This window comes from Poecile atricapillus, chromosome 2, assembly GCF_030490865.1.
Source record: "Poecile atricapillus isolate bPoeAtr1 chromosome 2, bPoeAtr1.hap1, whole genome shotgun sequence".
NCBI classification, from domain to species: domain Eukaryota; kingdom Metazoa; phylum Chordata; class Aves; order Passeriformes; family Paridae; genus Poecile; species Poecile atricapillus.
The window spans coordinates 140,583,621-140,602,863 of NC_081250.1; the positions used below are offsets into that span (position 1 = coordinate 140,583,621).

At 36.4% G+C, this 19,243-nt stretch overlaps 1 protein-coding gene across 4 annotated transcripts in view; it reads right to left on the minus strand.

The window, feature by feature from the left end:
* Positions 1–3,698: 3,698 nt before the first annotated feature.
* Positions 3,699–19,243, minus strand: part of TAF2 (TATA-box binding protein associated factor 2) — a 59,280-nt gene continuing 43,735 nt past the window's right edge. For 3 of the 4 annotated variants that reach the window (XM_058831714.1, XM_058831712.1, XM_058831711.1), the window contains exons 23-26: positions 18,296–18,525; positions 15,572–15,724; positions 15,053–15,158; positions 3,699–5,321 (exon numbers count right to left, since the gene is read on the minus strand). In XM_058831714.1, coding sequence (XP_058687697.1) covers positions 5,056–5,321; positions 15,053–15,158; positions 15,572–15,724; positions 18,296–18,525 — 755 coding nt within the window. In that variant the 3' untranslated portion in view covers positions 3,699–5,055. The remainder of the gene's footprint in view (positions 5,322–15,052; positions 15,159–15,571; positions 15,725–18,295; positions 18,526–19,243) is intronic. The other variant, XM_058831713.1, reaches the window with a different exon arrangement.

Below are 19,243 nucleotides of genomic sequence, written 5' to 3' on the forward strand. Positions count from 1 at the left end.
CACGCCTCCCTCCCTCCCTCTTCCCACTCCACCCTTGACTCCACAAGCCAGGCATGAGCCTTGCTGCCTACTCAGCCTCTGCCCAAAAGTTTCAGCTCACTAACTGTACAAAAATAACACCAATTTTATTCACGAATTAGAAAGTTACCAGGCCACAGAAGAGCTCAGTTAGCAAAAAAAACCTACGTGTGACTGGGGTCAGGAGCTGTGGGGGAAAAAGAGCTTCTTGCACAGGAGGGACAAGCTGTCAAACCAGCCCAAAGCACACACATGTAGATTCACTTTCATTCGGAAATTAAGAAAGTCCAGCTAAATATGCCTTCATTTGTTCTGTCACTTTGTGGTGCTTACCACTACCTAAGCACCAATCTAACTGATGGATTTTTCAAAAAAATGCAAGTCTTTCAGATTAAATCCCGACTCTTCTACATCAACAAAGATTGCTAACATTGTAAATTGATCAGGACAAAACTAATAGTAAAAGAAGGCTTTAGAAATGTGTTTAGAATACCTATATTTGTAGGATCAGATGACTATGAGATAATGTAGATTTTAAATATTAGCTGTTCTGACTTAATTTATATGCAAACACTCATATATTATTGTCATTTAAAATTATAAAATCAAAAATTTTTTAAGAATAAAAATAAGCATATATATTTTAATATATATTCTATTCTATTATATATTTATATAAAGAATAAAATAAGAATTTATAATTAAATATATTTTAAGAATATATATTTATATATAAGTATAAATATTTATATTTAAAATATTTAAAATAATAAATGAAAAACTTAAGAATTATATTTTTATAATAAAATCTAAGAATTATACAATTTCATTGAATTTAAGAATATATCTTTATGAGAATATATATTTTAATGAATATATAGAAATTGAAACATATGAAAGGAATTAAATCTCATCTAAAACATTTTTACTTACCTTGTGTATTTTGAGGGCTGCTGTTTAATACCCATGCTCCATTAAAAATTGGGTTCTTATGTTCTGAGAATAAATTATCATAAAGACTGAAAACTACGAGATGACTCAAATTTTCTTGTATTAGAATTTTAAAAAATGCTATTTCTATGAATACGACATCAACTAAAACTAAGAAGCTTTTGTATTCCCAAAAGCTAAACAGTGTAAGACACTGATTTTCATTGCTAGGAGCCCTCATGTCAGTTTGAGTGCCCTAAGGACAGCAGAGCTCATCGATACAGGGATGTTGGGAGCTCACCCAAGGACTCCATGAAGGTGCCTCCTGCCATCCCTCTCCCCACAGCACTGGACACTGACAGGGCCTGGCAGTGATGCACCAAAGCTGAAACTTCTGCTTACTTGGACACCCAAGGAGAGGGGCTATGTCCTCATTAAATACTTCAGCATGCCTGCGAATTGAAGAGATGCAGTACTTTGTTCTATTACTTCATTCTATAATTATTTTATTCTATAATTATACTGACAAATAAAGAAAAATCCCAATGAACAGTCTGCATTAGAAATGCATACAGATATTTTAGCATTACATATCTGCCCTGCACTTACATGTGCTCTAACATTTATATTGAATAAAGGAATTCATGTTAAAAGCTGATATACCAAAATAAATTCTTCAGGCTTTGACTGTTTTGCATATTTTCAACAACACATGAATTTCTACTTATATGTATAATGTGCATTCTTGCAGTATTTGGATAATACCCCATTCAAATATTTTTCCTTTTGTTTTAAGAAGAGTACACTACAGCAGGAGTTTTAACCAAGAATCAGAACCCAGATCAAAAGCAACTGCATAGGTTACAGGGAATCCATGACGTTTGAAGAGAACAAAGAGATTAGTCCTCCATCCAAATATCAAATTTTAACTTGAATCAATGTCAGGTTATAACTTTGAAATAGTCATCAGGTTTTCAGCAAGAGAAACACTCAAGCTAAACAACAATTGGTGACATCTTTGGCAGGCAAAGACATCAATTTCCTAAACCTTCTGCAAGTGTTGGTCACATCCAGGGAGGCACCACAAGAACTTCACTGACAAAAACGGAAAATTAAAGAAACCACGAAAACAATCATAGCAGTGAGGTCCCTGCACTGCAGCGGGGCAAAGCATCCCAAAAACATCCCCTACAGATATTTGCCAATCTGCGGCTTAAAAACATTTCTACAAGAAATGAGTTGTCACATCATTAGATGACTGTTAGAATACTCCTCATCTCAATATTCAACAAAAATATTTTTTCTTGTGAATAAAGCTAATCCCTCCCTTCCCAGAGGAAATATCAAGAGCAACTGATAAACATTCTTTGTTGTAGCACTATTTTAGGTATGTGAAGGGCAAGTTCTTCCCTCAGACTTTTATTCTAAACCAGGAATACTCAGTTCCATTTATGTATTTTCTTATATGCAATGTTACCACTCATTTCCATTTGCCCACTTATTTCTTAAAATATGTCGCCTAAATCACTGGCATTCAATAGAACAATTACTTTCACATCTTATATAAAAAAATTCCTGTTAATCCTTAAGTGACTTAGTGACTTGTACTTTTGCAATAGTATCAAACTGCTCACCTCGGTGCAACCAGATGCTTTTTTTTCACTGCACCATACAAGACGGGGAGAATGACTTACTTTCATGCACTTCCTTTTCCCTGGAGTTCAGTATTTCACATTCATTCCTACTGAATTTCAGTTTGCTTTCTTTGAATTACCTGTACAGTCTGCCAAATTATTCTGATTTCTGAGCACACTTACCAGTTCGTGAATATTGCCTGTCCATGTTGCACCACCTGCAGACTTCAAACTTTGTATTCCATCAAATACACTAATAGATACTCTGAATCAGGAACATGCTGTAACCTCAGAAATTGCATTAAAAAAGGTTTTTTTAGATTCTCCCCCTCCCTCCCCTACCTTCCAATTTTCTATTGGCGGTATCTTCACCATATTTTCTCAGCATATATTTAACAGTTCACTTAAAGTCATACAGCAAAACATCTGATGGCAGAATTCCAGTGCTACAGTTCTGCCTCAGCTCTGTACCTGTATCACTGAACAATACGTTTTCCCTCAGCCTAAGAGTGTAAATCCACATCTCTGAAAGCAGAAACTACACCAGTCTAAATTATCCATGACCTCATTTTTAAAACATAAATGCATCTGCCTTCAATCTCCCAAACAATGCCAGCTTTCATTGCTTATTAGCCCAGGTCTCCCACAAACACCCCTGGCACTGTTACATCACTGCTCAGCCAAGGGAAAAACACCTCCAAGTGTTTCCATTGAGCTATTGCTCGCTGTCTCCTGAGGAGCGCTGAGCTGAGCTGCACACAAGGTTAGTACCCCAAACACGCTCAGTACCTCATTCAACCCATGCTTAGGTGCTCCTCCTGCACCTTCAGCTCACCTAAGCTCCAAGAGCTGCAGTTATTGCTAAAAGGAAACCCAGCTGGGATTCCCCTGACATGGCACAGCAGCAGATCAGGACAGGCTGCAGGGTTGCCCAGGGCCATTGTGTCTGAATCCAGCCCAAACATGTTCCAAGCTGCATCTATCCATGTAGTATTAAAAGTATATGGTGTTTGAATAACAAAAGAAGTATATGCATATTACAAAATACCTGAGCCTATCATTTTTCTCGTCTATAGATAAATTTTTATTCCAAGAACTACAGGATTCACCAGCAAGTATAGAATAAAAAAGTATTTATTAACTTTCATGGAACAGAATATGGCTTAAAAAAACTTTTCTTGGGTCCCTCTTGAACCTTCTCTCTTTGCTCCAAGAAGGAGAATCAGTCTCTCATGAAAATTGATTAAAAAAAATATTTAACCCAAACAGAACCATCTTATAAGAACGCTATGTGAACTCTGGGCAACAGAAGCTAACCAGTACATGGAAATAAAACACTGCCTCTACACACATAGAAAGAAAATAGGTAAGAAGTGGCAGAGATTATTTATGTCTATTATTAAAACCTTTTAAAAATTAAGTTTTTAAATAAAACACTTCCTAGGTGTAAATACCATACTGCATAAAACACAGCTAAAGAAATTTAAGTGTATCCATCATTCCAAGTCCCAGACCTAGTTGAATCTACTGATATATTTCTCCTGTGGATCCATGAGCTGATCTTACTTTCAAACAAACCACCCCTCAGGAGGAAGAAATACATATTTTCCAATATTTTAATTTTTAAACTTTTCAGAATTTTTTTTATATTTTAGCAAACATCTTTCAAATGCATATTCCAATGCAATCTTGAAGAAAAAATTCTGCCTCTGTCAAAATAATTCGCAAACTTTATTGGATTTTTAAAAGCCTGATTACAGGACAAAACATACATTACGCATTTTGCTAAAATTCCAAAAACAATTGCAGAATTTAATCATATTCAAAGGCTCATGTCCATAATAAATACCGCCAGCTTAAAAGCAGCCTGGAATTTTTCAAGAGTTTTAGTATCTGAAAAATGCAAATCTTCTACATACTGTTCTTTTAGAAGTCTGACATTACATTGCAATGGTTAAAGCAAGAAACAGGTCAGCTGAAGACTAAAGAAAATCCCTGTCTTCTGAGTAGATCTACATTTAGTTATACAATACTGCTCTGGAAACAGTCTGTCACCAAAGGCCTGGCAACTGGCTTCTGCTTAAAACATACTCTGCCTCTAACATTCTTCAAAGGATTAAACCATAATTGATTCTGGCAATACACATGGTAAGCGTGATGTGCAGGGGGTTGCCAGTGGACATGGGGCCCTTACATAAAGGGCTGTTTTCTTTGTTTAAAATGGAAAAAAGAGTGGGAGGTGTAGAGAACAGTGAAATACAAAAATGAGTCAGAATCATAAACCGTGTTTTTTGAATCAGATTTCAACAACCACATATGCAAAAAGAAGGCTTGAAAGGCGGCAGAGCTTCTGAATTGCTAAGGCAATTCACATATTCTTAGTTCCATTAAAAAAGTTAGAAGCTATAGTTATGTACATCCTTCTAAGCACTCCAAGAATATTGCAAGTTGAACTCCAGAGAAGCCACTGGTATCAGTCTGAAAGTGATGGGGAACGGATTGATCGTGCGCTGGCTGGACTGTTAGAGAAAACAAAGGGATCCTTTTCCTTCTCTTTAGTATCATGTTTATGTTTATGTTTATGCTTATGCTTGTGTTTCTTCTTCTTTTTCTTGTGCTCATGGTGGTGATGGTGATGGTGATCGCTGTGTTTTGAGGAGTTTGATTCTTTACTAAACACAGAGAGTGGAGCTGCTGAGACAGGGTGCATGTTTATCTCTCCTGAAGACTGTTCCTTACCTAAAAGAATGGATACAGTGGGATTAGCAAATGTTTAACTTGCATTGTTTCCAAACATAAGGAATTCTGAAATATTAGATAAAACCTACATTATCTCAAGGCATCAATTTAAACATAAAAACATGATATTTGTTATGATGCTTGTACCATTTAGCTTCAGAGAAGGCTCTGAGCATGCTGTTAAAGTTCCCACACTACTGTCAATTTTTAGAGATGGTCTTCTTTCCTTCCTCAACAGCATAAAAGTACCCCAGACAATAATTAGGAACTCTAAACACCCTAAGAAAGTCATACTAGAAAAGCCCCCTTCAAGTCATACTAGCTCCCTGAAATTCATTTTTACATAGAGTAGGAAGGCCACTGCATAATGCAAATATAACTGCTTGTAAAAGTTCTGATATAAAGTGCAAGACTGGCATAATAAAGTACATTTTTGGGATGTGAACTCTTTTTAGTCAGACAGTAAAGCTCCCCGCAATAATACACAAACTTTTTGATAGTGACAAATTAAACTGATTTTTCTAAAAATTGCCTCTTGCAATTTAGCCTGTTTGAAAGATTATACAAGGGTTTTTTCCTTAAACAAAACCAAATCCCAATAAAGACAATTATACTATCTTTATCACTATATATTTCACAAATACACTAGCCTAGCATCTGAACCTGAGGAAGGAAATATGATCCATGACAATTCAGGAATGACTTTCTCATTCTCCCTTTGGCTCATTTAATATTTCATTATTTCAGACAGACTGCAATAGCTTCAATAATAGAGATTAAAGGGCATTATTCTAAGGATACCTTTGTTAAAGAGTGGAAATGCTTGGAAGGTAGCAATACTCGTATTCCTTTAGGCAGAAATTGAATCAAATCGCCCACACTGCAAGAATGCTTTAACAACTAGATAAATGTAGAAAAGCACCAGGAGATTTCTGAAGGCAAGTAATCCTCTAAGTATTACTTAAAATGGACTTTCTTCATTGCTACTTTAAGTATGGGGTTTTTCCCATACAGTTTTGGTGAAAATACACAAATAAATATCAAGAAATTATGTTATTTGATGTTACTATGCAATTATATTTTTCTGTCTATTTGAAAACACATTTATTTTCAGAACATCTTTTTGTTTGGCTGGTTGTTTGTCTAACTCTAAAAGCAAGAATGATTTGTCTATGTTAACAATTCCTGGAAGTCTAAAGAGACAGCTCCCTGTCCTATGGCAAGCAAGTTGAGAACAATTTCCATGCTATCTTTCTAGCTTTATCCAAAAGATTGAGGACTGATTCAATCATGCATATATATAGGAAAATTTCTAGATGGTACAGCTGTTCTGAGTTTTGTTTGTTTGTTTATAAATATGTCTGGAAAAAACAAAATCTACATCTATATGAAGTGTTTAGAAGTCAGAATAGAAACACAAAACATTTTTATAGTGAGGATGATCAATAACTTAGTACAGGACACAGTGAAATTTCTACTGCTTCAAGTTCTAAGCAGCAAAATTATGTCTTTCTAGAATGCTTTTTTATTTAATCAGAATTAAGCAGCAGTAAGCTCATGTTATCAATGCAAAAATTTATTTTTAGGATTCACAACTTCACTTTTTTATGTATCTTATGGCAGGTAGAGGACATGCACACCAATTCCAACTTGCATTTGCTGACTTCAATGCATACCTAGTACCATTTTTTTACACTGTTGCCAGTCTCAACAATGAAGACAGTGTACAAGTATAATGCATTTGATGCAAAAAGGTATAAGACTGCTTTACTATGTAACTATTTCCAACTATATTTTTTAAAGGAATTCCTCCTGTATCCCCATAACTGAGCTCCTTCCTCTAAAGCATGCAGTGCTTAGGACAACGTCATTTAGCAGCTGCAAGGATACAAAACCAGCCATTAAACAGATGACACAATGGTGAAAAAAGGAGCTTAGGCCATTAGAAAAGGAAAAGGTGGAAGTTGCATCTCAGAAAATCAAAGCAGGCAGTACTTGACACTGCTAAAATAGGCTGCAGTAATTACAGGTGAACTGTGGCAGTGACACAAACACAAACTGTGTTTCTGTTTCTAGAAACACAGAAATAAAGGTCTTGGCAAAAAGCCTGAAGACCACTGGTTGGTTGTACAAAAAATGTACAAAAGATTACCTAAAGTACAGAAAACATTCTCATGTGTTCTCAAGCTACAGGCACATGATACATTAAAATACACGCGGAAAACTCAAGTCAACTTCAAATGGAAGAAAAAACCCACACAACATGACACAAACTCTTAAAACTTCTCAGCTCCATTAATTCCAAATTGTGGAGTTATTTTTATACAGAAATTAAACCTAGACACTACATTTGTAACAACCTCAAACCAAAGCTGACTTTGAACTTAAAGCATTTTAACCAGAACTGGTATAAAAACACTGGTTGAAGTCTGCAGGGATGATGTAGCAGTAGTGTCAAGTGAAGATGGAAGATACAACCAGACTCTCTTGACTCTGTTTCACAACCTGCCACTTGTGCTAATTTCCTGCAGTTTACTGAACTACCAGCCCTGCTAATGCAACTGTGTGCATTATCACCTCATTACTTATTTCAGGTGTGTTATTAAAAAAATCTGTTTCTTAAAGCAGTTAAACACCATTGACTGGAGTAAGTTAGGGAGCAAATAAAACAGTAGTTTAAGCCAACAGGACCAAAGGGGTGGTGGTGACCACCTAGAGAGGAAGGAAGATCTTCAGGAAAGGGAGAAATGGGATCCACCTGCAATACAAGGGCTACTGACACTTAAGGAGACACTCAGCATTGGTAATATGGAAAAAATGTCAGTAAGAAATTTAAAATCTGCTTCTACTGAGCCAGCAACAGGAGTACACACACAATTTCTTCACAGAGGTCAACAGTGACTCTAGTCTCTTGGGTTTTTAAATGCAAAAATAACAGCTATCCAGAAAATTTCCTCCTGCTGTTAAAGAGCGCTTTGAAATAAAAAAAATCAAATATATTGATCCTAGACAATGTCTCCAAAAGATTGATCACAAACTACCGAACTCAGTTGTGTGCCAAAATGGATTGACCTATAAAAGCTCTACCAAAAATGATACAGATCTCCACGAATAAAATTCAGCACTGAACCTACAGAACCTTATTTTTCTTCTTTTTAATTACTATCTACTTAAAGCCTATGCCAGGAACATGACAAGTGTAGCTAAGGCTAAATAGAAATTGCCTCACAGGGCAGTATAATCATCCCTTTATCAATGGGGGTAGCAGGACTGATGCAAAGAGGCACTCCCTCTTCCTGCAGGGAACCTACTTCTTCCTGGCACAGAGAGCAGGACTGAAACCTGGGTTTCAAAGAACACAGAAACACACAATAAGTGAAGGGCGAGCCCAGGAGCTGGCTTCTGAAGTGGTCAGTTGCATTCCTTGGAAGAAAATGCACACGCATGTCTATCCACATGGATCTCCTCCTGTTTAGGATGTGGAGATTCCAATGTAATTGTTGGCTTTGTGGTGTTCCAGCTAGCTGGGTAGGTGTTTAAAATTAGACAGTATCATGATCCCACGGGAGAAAGATCAGAATATTTGTGTCCTGTTTGCCCCAGGAACAAATACAAATATCGTGAGAGAGAATAAAATACAAAAACATAGATCTTGTAGTTTAGTTTAAAAATTAAAGGGATTTGGATAATGATAAGCTTTAAAGGAAAATTTTCCATCATAATACAAATTGCTGTCAGATAATTCTAATACTCTGTTCACTTAAGTTTTAAGACTCATTGGTGCATTAACATTGAACTAAATTGTTGGGTAGAGTGTTTCACCTACTTTTCACTTATTTTGTTTTTTTAACTTTTACAATTTGAAAACCTGTACCTTGAGACTTTTAAATGCCAATAGGCTTTCATGAGACCTTTCATATGGTCCCCCCCATGTTTCTGATTTTGTGTGAAGAGAGTGGGATGCCACAAACTTAAAGCCTGTTTCTTTGCATGGCCAATGAATGTAAAACAGCTGGCTGATACAGGATTTTTACAAATTGACACTTGTTCGAAATTACCCTATTTGCACCCTAATTTTCTGAAACATCAGAGAGAGAGAAAACAAGTTCACAAATCATAGCAAAGGCTGGTGCTGCAGCACCTGACATGGACAGTCTCTAGGAAGAGGGGGGCGTTGATACAAGCACACAAGCACTTAATGTGTCTCTCCCAGAACCCAAAGAAAGCTTACCAATGAGAAAGGTAATGCAGTCTCTTTGCCTAGCATTTGAACTCAACCTCTGGCTAGCATGCTCTCTAAAGAGAAACCTTAAAAAAAATGGCAAATGCCATAAAAACAGTTTCAAAATTATCCCATTTTTCTTTATTTCTTCTTTTCTTTTTAGTGTTACTCTGGAAACATCCAGTATTTTTTAATTTAATGCTGTGTTTATGCATGTGTTGAACCACCAACAAAGTACACAGAAAAAGTTACCAACCATAAATGACTTCAAGTTTCCAGAATGCAATGTCCTGTAATTAGTCTAAAGAACCAGAATTTTCAAATTATACATCTCTAAAAAAGGTTATCAATTTTCTCTCTAGAACAGTACTCTTTTAAGGTCCATGGGATAAAGATTAAAGTTTGAGGGTGAAAAGCAAAAGTCCAGTTAAAAAAATAAAACCAGCCAAAGGTTTTCTGAAGATATGCTAAGCAAATCAGTTAATTTGGCACCAACATAAACATTTTAATTAGTTCCAATTTAAAGATTCACTTTACTTCAATTTTTTAGTAGGATTTAAAACCAGACAGACAATTCCTTACACCAAAGATAAAACTAAAGTATTGTGTAGACAAGTTGGTGTTTTAACTAAAACAGAGTTTTAACTGGTAAAAAGTTTGATTTCGTCATCTGACTTTCATTTAACAACTCTATTGCCTTATACTTACACTAAAATAATAGCTTAACTGTGGTGTTATTTTTACTACATTGATTTTAATATTCACAAACATTCTAGTGAAATCCCTGTTTTTGAAAGAAAGAACATCCAAATCAGGAAGAAAATTCAGAATACTTTGTGCCTCTATTAGCTCCAGGTAGTTCACTTGAAAACTTGCTACCCTTATTCATCCTCAGGATTTGAGAGAGATTAGTTGTCTTCTCAGAGACAGTCACAGCTAGAGTATTATGTTGTTTTTATTAAATCATGGAGCTCACACACTGCAGCCACACACTGATGCAATTCTCATTTCTTGTTCTCACTATCTACAGGAGTTGTGTTTCTATTAAAGCTGCTTTCTTAGAGTAAAGCACTGGAAAACACCATTCCTTGTGAAGCGTACTCTTAACCACATACTATTTCATGAAGCAAATTTGTCTACAAACCTCAAAGCCTGTCAGCTACTGCTTTGGAAACAGTTTTATCTTGAGTAATGAAGTGTAACAGATACTGTACTAATATTATATGTTATTAAAAGACATTCTAACAAAACAGTTGTAACAATTTTTACCTCCTTTGAAAGTACAGCAAAAAGCCATCATTGTCAGCAGTGTCCTCAAATCCAAGAAGTGCTCATTTATATATTTGTCTGTGTGCTAATGTTTCCATAACACTTTTTGACACAGAGCCACTAATGGCTGGACTTTGAGGTACTGGTGCACTTACACCCAACTTGGGTAACTACAGAGGAGGGGACTTCTCACACAGTTTGGGCTGAGTTCCTATTTACTCCTGCATCCAAACTCCAGGTGCTGTGATTTGCACCTCAGGCTTGGATCTGCTGCTGTAAATGTACTGTTTAAATATAATAACTAGTAGTTTACCTCTACACTTTACTGCAGCATATGCAGTATGTCCAGTTTCAAACTGTTTAAAAAAAAAGTCAATTCAGATAAACCATAATTTCCTGAAAGTGCAGTAATTGTGATAAACAAGACCACAATCCAATCAACATTATGACTGTGGTCTAGACCTCCAAAGTTTCATATCCATCCACACATTAAATAGAGCAACCACAAAGTCAGCAGCAGCAATTTCCAATTTGACTATCCTGCAAAACTGCAAAAGGATTAACAGAATGGCCAAGGAATCTGTTTAATCTGAGTCTGAATGCTTAGGATGTCCTCAAAGCCCACTGCATCTGAATGTCATCAGAATAAAAACTGCCAGTGCACAAAGAGAACATCACTGTATTTTATTTTTCTTTCTTTTGCAGAAAAAAAGATACTACTTTTTATTGACTTTCACATTATCAAAACTAGCTGGAAGAAGTTCAGTTAAGTGTTTGTCAGTGATCAGCCGTAATGACGTGTAACTTCACTGGCAGATCATGCAGCCTACAACCAGGCATTTATTTTGGAAGCAGACAAGACCAGGCCAATCAATAACCACTGACAGATACAGCAAAACCTTTTATAGGTTACTTCTGACGTATTGTACTTTCAGATGAGTGAAATATTAAAGAAGTACACCTTTATCTGATTTCACTGAAGTCAACAAAGCAAGACAAGTCACCTTACAGCCTGAGAGATCAAAACTGTTGCTTACACAAAATCTCATCTTGAAAGTCTTTTATCTTAAAATTTAAGTGAAGGAAGCATTTTTAATATTCTTGATGATTAATAGCAAATAAAATCTGTTCTCACATTAGAAATGTAACCTTGCACAGCCCTGGAGGTTCAAAGAGGTCTACCAAGTTTGTAGCCCTAAGGGCAGATGAGTCATCATCACAACAGCATTCTTTAGACAGTTCACAACTAATGTTTTGTTTGTTTTAATAATTTCTTGATAAAATTGTTAGATTCCCTTACAACTGCCAGAGTCCACAGTTCTACTATCATAGTCAGGATGCTTTACTAGGATTTAAACCATTTATTTTCTATATGAACTATGACAGGTGCTGGAATTATAACACTGAAACCTGTAATCCAGGAAGAGTTGTATTAGAAAACTTTTTTTATTGTCTCAGCCTTAACCTTTCACATCTATGGGCAGAACCATACAAAAACATTCACCCTCCCTCCGACTTTTAAAGAAAAATAATATTTTCCTGGTGTTAGTGGGGGTTACATCAACTTGATCAAATCCAAATCATCATTTGGGGTGGTCTGGCAAATGGAAAAAAACAAAACAACCCAACAATCCAGCAAAAAAACACAGATACGACAGGACCCAACGTGAACTTCCTCCTGGCAGCTGCTCTTCACATGCTGTGTTTGGCTGATGACCTAACACTTCATGTGACATGCAGGGACATAGCCCACAGCTGGGGGAGGAAAACTGTGGGTGGACTAAGAGCACTCCTTCCAAGTAGGAGTCAGAACTGAGGCAGATTTACTAACAAGACACTGAGACCATTTCAGAACCTGCTGTCAATCTATTTCACAGTAATCACTCCCTGAAATACAGCCATTCTCCATGATTGTTGTAAAACCTCACAGGCCCTGTGACTGCTTTCTAAAACAGCACACTCCTATGTGTGAACAATTTTATGTTGCTTTTATTTTTCCCCATCTGTTTCTTCTCAGCAGTATACCATTTCCTAAAGATTGAACTATCTTTATTTACTCAGTCTGTAATTCATACATCTCTGCTTCTAAGAAAAAATGCCATGAATAAGAAACAGGTGAAATTTTAGAACCAAAAAATATGTTAAGTGGAACTGTTTCTAACCACACAAAAGAAAAAAAAAAAGAATAAAATAATCTGAAGTGCTTCAAAACAATGCTTTTCAAAGGCTTACTACTTAAAATGAATTCTGGTGCAAAACCTGGCATTTATCTCATTTATTACCTAGGAAAGAAAATGTATTACAGTGTGCTGAATGTCTAAACACCAGAGGCAAGAAGGTCATTCAGGACACAAGTGAGACTTGAAGTAGCTTGTGTCTGCTGTGGGTCTAAAAAAGCACCAGTCAAGCAGCCACTGCTCCACTCTTGGTCAGACTTTACCCCTTCTGACCTCCAGCACAAACTTAATCCACACCAGTCCTAGAGCACAGAGCTGGCACACAGAGGGTCCCCTAAGTCCTCTCTGTGACGTATTTGGCACAGTTTTGTTTATGACTTTATATTCCATAGAGTGTGTAAAATGTAGTGAAAAAATAGTTGCAAAATATTATGTTATAAATAAAGGGTGATAGATACTAACCCTCAGCAGACCAGCTTTGCACTTGCATGCCCTTGATGTGTCACTCTTTGCCATAACAGAAAATGTGATGGTTGACCATAACATTGAGAACAAAATTCAAAGCAGCTCTGAGATGTTTAAATGAAAGCTTTGCAGATATAGGCTCCTAAGTTCATGAGAGTAACCTATATGCAGCATGCTCCTTTACCCTGCTGAAGTAAGTCAAAGAGCTGTGGGTTTTGCTACTCTAGATACCTAACAGCAAAGCTGTCCTGGTGGAGTTGGCTGTAGGCAGATGTCATTAACTGAAGGCCATCTGGAATCCAGAAACTAAACCTCTCTGTGTTATAATGTCCCCATATGAACCTTAATTTCTTACCTGAGAAGTGACAGCAGTTACCTTTTATTTAAAAAAAAAAAAAAAAAAAAAAAAAAAATCAAAAGAAAGAAAGAAACTCCCTTAGTGGTTAGAGCACCTGCCAAGGAAGGAAAAATGTTATGTCCAAGGCTCATAATGGAGTATGAGCCTCCAGTTTCTGCACCACTGGCATCAAGGCACCAGCCTCAGCATTCTCAGGGCAGCAACATCCACCAGCCCTTCTCTTACATGGGGAAACTAAACTGCCTGGTCACAGAGAAAGCAGATAAGGTCACTGTCAGCATAGCTCAAGACCTAGAGAAACTCAAGATGGAACCAACATTCCAGATCTTGCTGCTAAGGTCTATTTCTGTTTTACATTAGGCAGTCACTGGATAAAACCAGAAAAACAAGCAAGAGGGTAATTACTCTAAATTCTAAAGCAAAAAACTTCACTTTTACACAATAAAGTACTGCAACCTGTTTGGTACATTGTCACATGACCTCAGCTTTGCTCCACTGGCACATTCTGGAACTGAACTTTAGAAACGCTAAAACATTTTGAGAAAATGAGACTAACTGCTGAATTTCTTTGCTAATGACATAAAAGCAAAGAAGGTGGAAGTTCAACAATGAAGTTCAGCCTGTTTTATGGCTTCTAAGAAACACTATACCTTGAGAATAATTTTGTCAAGTAGTGTATAGAAAAAGATACTAAGAAAAGTTGTAAAAGAAAGGAAGTGCTTGAAATGAAACAATTCAGAGATGCAATCTTTTCAACTTTGGAAAGCCCTTCTAAATACCTTTCAGGCTTGTATGTTTTTTAACTACTAATATTAAGTTATAAATCACTAACATTTGAGGTTATTTTTTTTTTTACCTGAGGAGTCTTGTTATTTTTTTTAGCCTTCGAAATTATTATTTTTAAATGACACCTATGGCAAAACAAGTTTTACCTAATTGCTTATGAGACTTTACTTAAACTTTGTGCACTTTTATTCATTCTTTAGCTTTTCACTTTCCTAAGCATGGTTTATATTTGTCTTACTTAGATATGTGTGAAAATACACATGTATATACTTATCTGTGCATGCACTAAAACCTAAAGAATTGTTATTATGCACCCTTTATGCAGTTCCTGGATTCCAGTAACATTTAACACTTACCAACACTGTACGTATGGAAATAAGCTGTAGCAAAAAACACCTCACAACTAAAGTAGTTAAAAAAAATACAGTCACCTTGCCTATAATGTTACTCATACCTGGTGTGGATGGTCTCTCCAGCATATTCAAATGATGGTAAATGAAGGCTTGGCTGTCATGAACTGTGTCCATATCAATTTCCTCTTCCTCTTGAGAGTTTGAGAACTAAGATACCAGGAAAAAAAATAAGCAGATGCTAATAACTCATAAAAACATTACTAAACAGAATTTAAAATATTTTATTTTTGAGGTAAACTGGGGGTGAGAGGGAAAGGAAGTGATATCTACCACTGCAAAGGAATAAAAGTTCAATAAAATTAAAAAGGGTCAGTGTCCTTCCTTCTTCTAATTTACTATGAAGCTGTGCGAACAAGAGCATTATCTGTCAACTTTAGTTCTTGCCAGCCAATAAAGAACCTGATAGGAAATGGCTTTGCCAAAGTAAGCATAACAAACTGCTGTAGATACATACAGAGCATGCCTTTTGTTTGAACACAGCTTCAAGGGAAGCCAGCAGACGCCACTGCTGTTATTCTGAACACCCTACACGTTGTGCAAGTTGAATTTCCATTTCTTACTCTGATTTTGAGTTTGACTTTACTGTCTTCATTCTTCTCTAGTATTTGCCCTGGCTCCAATGGAGACCCGAGTGGCATATCAGCCTTCCTCTTCACCCCCTGCTGATGACCAGAAATGCTGGATGCTGTTTCCTTAATAAGATGATCATCCTCCTGAAGCAGCATTAAAAGACCAAAATTAGAAGATAGCAAGATCCATGTTTCAGAGAAAGCGACCTGATACCTGAAAAATCTTCTGAGTAAAGTGGGTGATTTGAACAAAGTTTTCTCTGTAGTTCTGGCAAGAAGTATTTTTTAAAACCCTGTATGGATTTGTGCCAACCACTCCTACAAACATAGTTTCTCTTTACTTCTATCCCTGCTCCCTCTGCATATCTAGCATTGGCATCTTTTCTGTTGCTTCTCACAATCATGGTACTGTTGGTGTGCAACAACATTTGCTGCCTCTGAATAGCCTGTCTATAAATCTGGGCCTTGCAGACTCTCCTCAGGCCAAATCTCAGTTGAAAAACTGTGATAGCCTCTGATCTACGCATGGGATTCAGCTACATCTTCTTTTAGTTTGTTTTAAAAGCTAATGCTTACTTTACTTAGTAAAAATCTTAATGAGTACTTATAATTTATTTTTCTTTATTTTACAACACTATTGATTAAAAAGAATAAAACTGTTTTGTAAAATACTGCTTAGATTGTAAAAAGAACCAGGTCAAAGAAACAGAAAAATAGGAGAGTCTCCTAAGTTACACAGATAATAATGAAAACAGGAGACAGGTGTTTCAACAAGTCCAATAGACAAAATTTAGAAGGGAAAATAAAGCATCCACAGAAATAAACATTATTAAAAGCTCACTATACACTATAAAAGGCATATATACCATATACTCTCAAGGGCATATACTGCCCCCCTGAACTGCTCTTCTTCTATTCTACAAAGGGCACTCTAGTCCCACTCTTGCTCTGAACAATTCAAGTTCTATTTTATGAAGTGGATAACTTTTACCATACTCAGCAGCTTCAGAGGCACTACTCTGTCAGTACTGATTTTAACATGTTTATGCTTTGTGTACATTTACTTTAAAGAATCTAGTCAATTTTGTTCTTTTTTCCTCTGAAATACGCATTTCCCTTTTTTCATCCCTATTATTTTGTCCAAGGGACTGCTATTGTGAAGCACTTCTGGATTAACTCTGTCTGATGTAAGAGGCCGTCTTTGTTCTATGCTGCTAGAAAATCAGTTCCCTGAATTTTGGGGGAGTTACAGAGAAAATGGTAACCTTAAGGCAAGGGGTAGGAGAAAGAAGATGAGGAATAGGAGAAGATACAAGGGATGAAGTACAAATTGAGGCTTGTACCAGTGCTGCATTTCCACACCAGTGCAAGCTAAATGAAGAGCCTCATCCACATACAGTTCTGTGCTGGGGTGCCACAAGCATTTGTACAGCTACGTGATGAACTGACTCAGGAAACTGAAATATCTGTTCACAAAAAGGTACTGCTCAACCAGATCCTCCCTGATCCAGCTCACTACTGCAGCAACAACTACTATGCTAGCAAAAGGGAGAGGAAAGTTTAGGAAAAGAAGAGTTAAGAGGCAATCTTTTGATAGCCTGGCAGCCTGGCTGCAAAAAAAGTTTGGGTGTTCACTGAACTGCAGCCTAAAAATTTGCTAACAAAATGCCTCCTGCTATTTAATTCTAATGATTAGGTGCAGAAAATTAGGACTTACTACATGCTCTGTAAATAAGCAGGTCAGGTCTAACAATGTCTGACTCTCCCAGCATTTTCTCCCCCTGCTGGAAAGGGCCTGCAGGGTTCTGTTAGTTAGTACTCTCAGCATACTTTCCAATAAAAACTATTTAGACATTAACTATGGGACTGATAAAATAACAGTAAACCATCCCATTCAAAAGGGTGGAGAGTGTCAAACATGCTAATCACATGCTATTCTTGAAACTTAAGAAAAATCATTTATTATTTCCATGTCCGTTGATTTTTTTTTTCCCTGTCATAATTAAATTTGTCCAACACAAATACTTAGTGTCTTGCAGCAGTGGCAGTTATTCTTGAGGAAAGTATGTCCTTAATAGTTTATAAAAATTAACTTTCTAACTACACAATGGAATATGTGTTAGGACTGAAGCCTCTGAATCCAGAAAGATACCAAATTGATGGCATGCCACTCTTCAGAAGTTGTTACAAATCCTTCAGAGCACAGTACTAAAATGTCAGATTCAAATGTTCAGTGCGGATGTGTTAAAATTTCAACTTTCACATCACTTAAAGTTGTTTAAAATGATGTGTATCTATGTATTTTAAGATGCAGTAGATTTACTGACAAAAGGTTTTGTTTTGGAAAATTGGGTAACTTGCCTGTAAGAAGCAGTCTCATGAAAAAAGCTTTCATCACAGCATCAAACATTTCTGTGAATCACTTCATATCTCATAAGAAATATGTAAAGTTTCATAAAGAACAGAAATTATGAGACTAGAAAAAAAAAAAAAAACAAGTAAAAAGCTTGCATATGCGATGCCAAACAGTTAAAAAATGTCCAAAAAGTCATGGTACACACCAGCTTTTCAAGTGGACAGAATAAAGAGCAACGAGGTAAGAAGGTAGCATAGGTAAAGCATGAGAGGCTTGAACACAAAACAAAATTATATCAGCAACCCATGCAAGAACTTGCAGCCAGCTGAATAGGATGGATGCAGACGGTTTGTGCTTACGGTGTTCTGAAATCCTACTGACTGTCCATGATTATTAGTACTGATCACAGGTTCCTGATTATTTGCAACTGATTCGGGGATAATCGTTGGATTGAGTACAGCCTTCTTTTCTTTCAGGTTAAGAACGAGTCCAAGTTCTGGTAATGGTAAACAGGAAGGTCTGCTGAGGCCAAAGAGAGTGAAATAGAGGTCCACAGCACCACATCGTAATCGCCAGTCATGTGAAGTTCCTAAAATACAAAAGGAATTGTTAATATAGAGACGAAATCTCCTCCTCTCCCACAAAAGTAACATCTTAAGTGATCTAGGCCCACCAGAATATGATATTTTCTGTGCTTAAGATGCACGTCCCTCATTATTCCTGCTTCTTACTAGCTCTTACTTTCTTTTTAAACTTTTATTCTTTTTAAACTTTCCTGTTTAAAAGGAAGGCTTTAAGTTTCTGGGGTTGTAAGTTAGACATGTTTAGTAGAACAAGACTGGAAAAGTAAGTCCTATAATAACATAATGAAAAATAAAGGAAAAAACCCCACATCCATATGCCTTTACTTTTCAAGTTGCACTCTCAAGTTTTTCTACTGGACAAGTAAATAGAAGACTTTGCTACCAAACTGGCTTCCTGTAGCAATGGATTTGGTTGCACTTGCCTATGTATTCCACAAAATATAGTAAGAGCTTTAAAAGCATGACTAAAACTTAACTCTCTGGAAACTGTGTTGATAGAGAAATGCACAAGCATGCTTTTTAACATCATTACTATGTCATGTACTTCACTGAATACTCAATACTTGAATTTGTATTCATACTCAAAATATGTATTCTTACTGCACAAAGCAAATGCTTTATTTTGTTATTATTTTTCAGTGCAAACTGTGTACTGCTTTAATATCTCCATACACAAATGGTCTAAGCACGTTTGGCACCAATCACAACAGAAAGACATTTAAC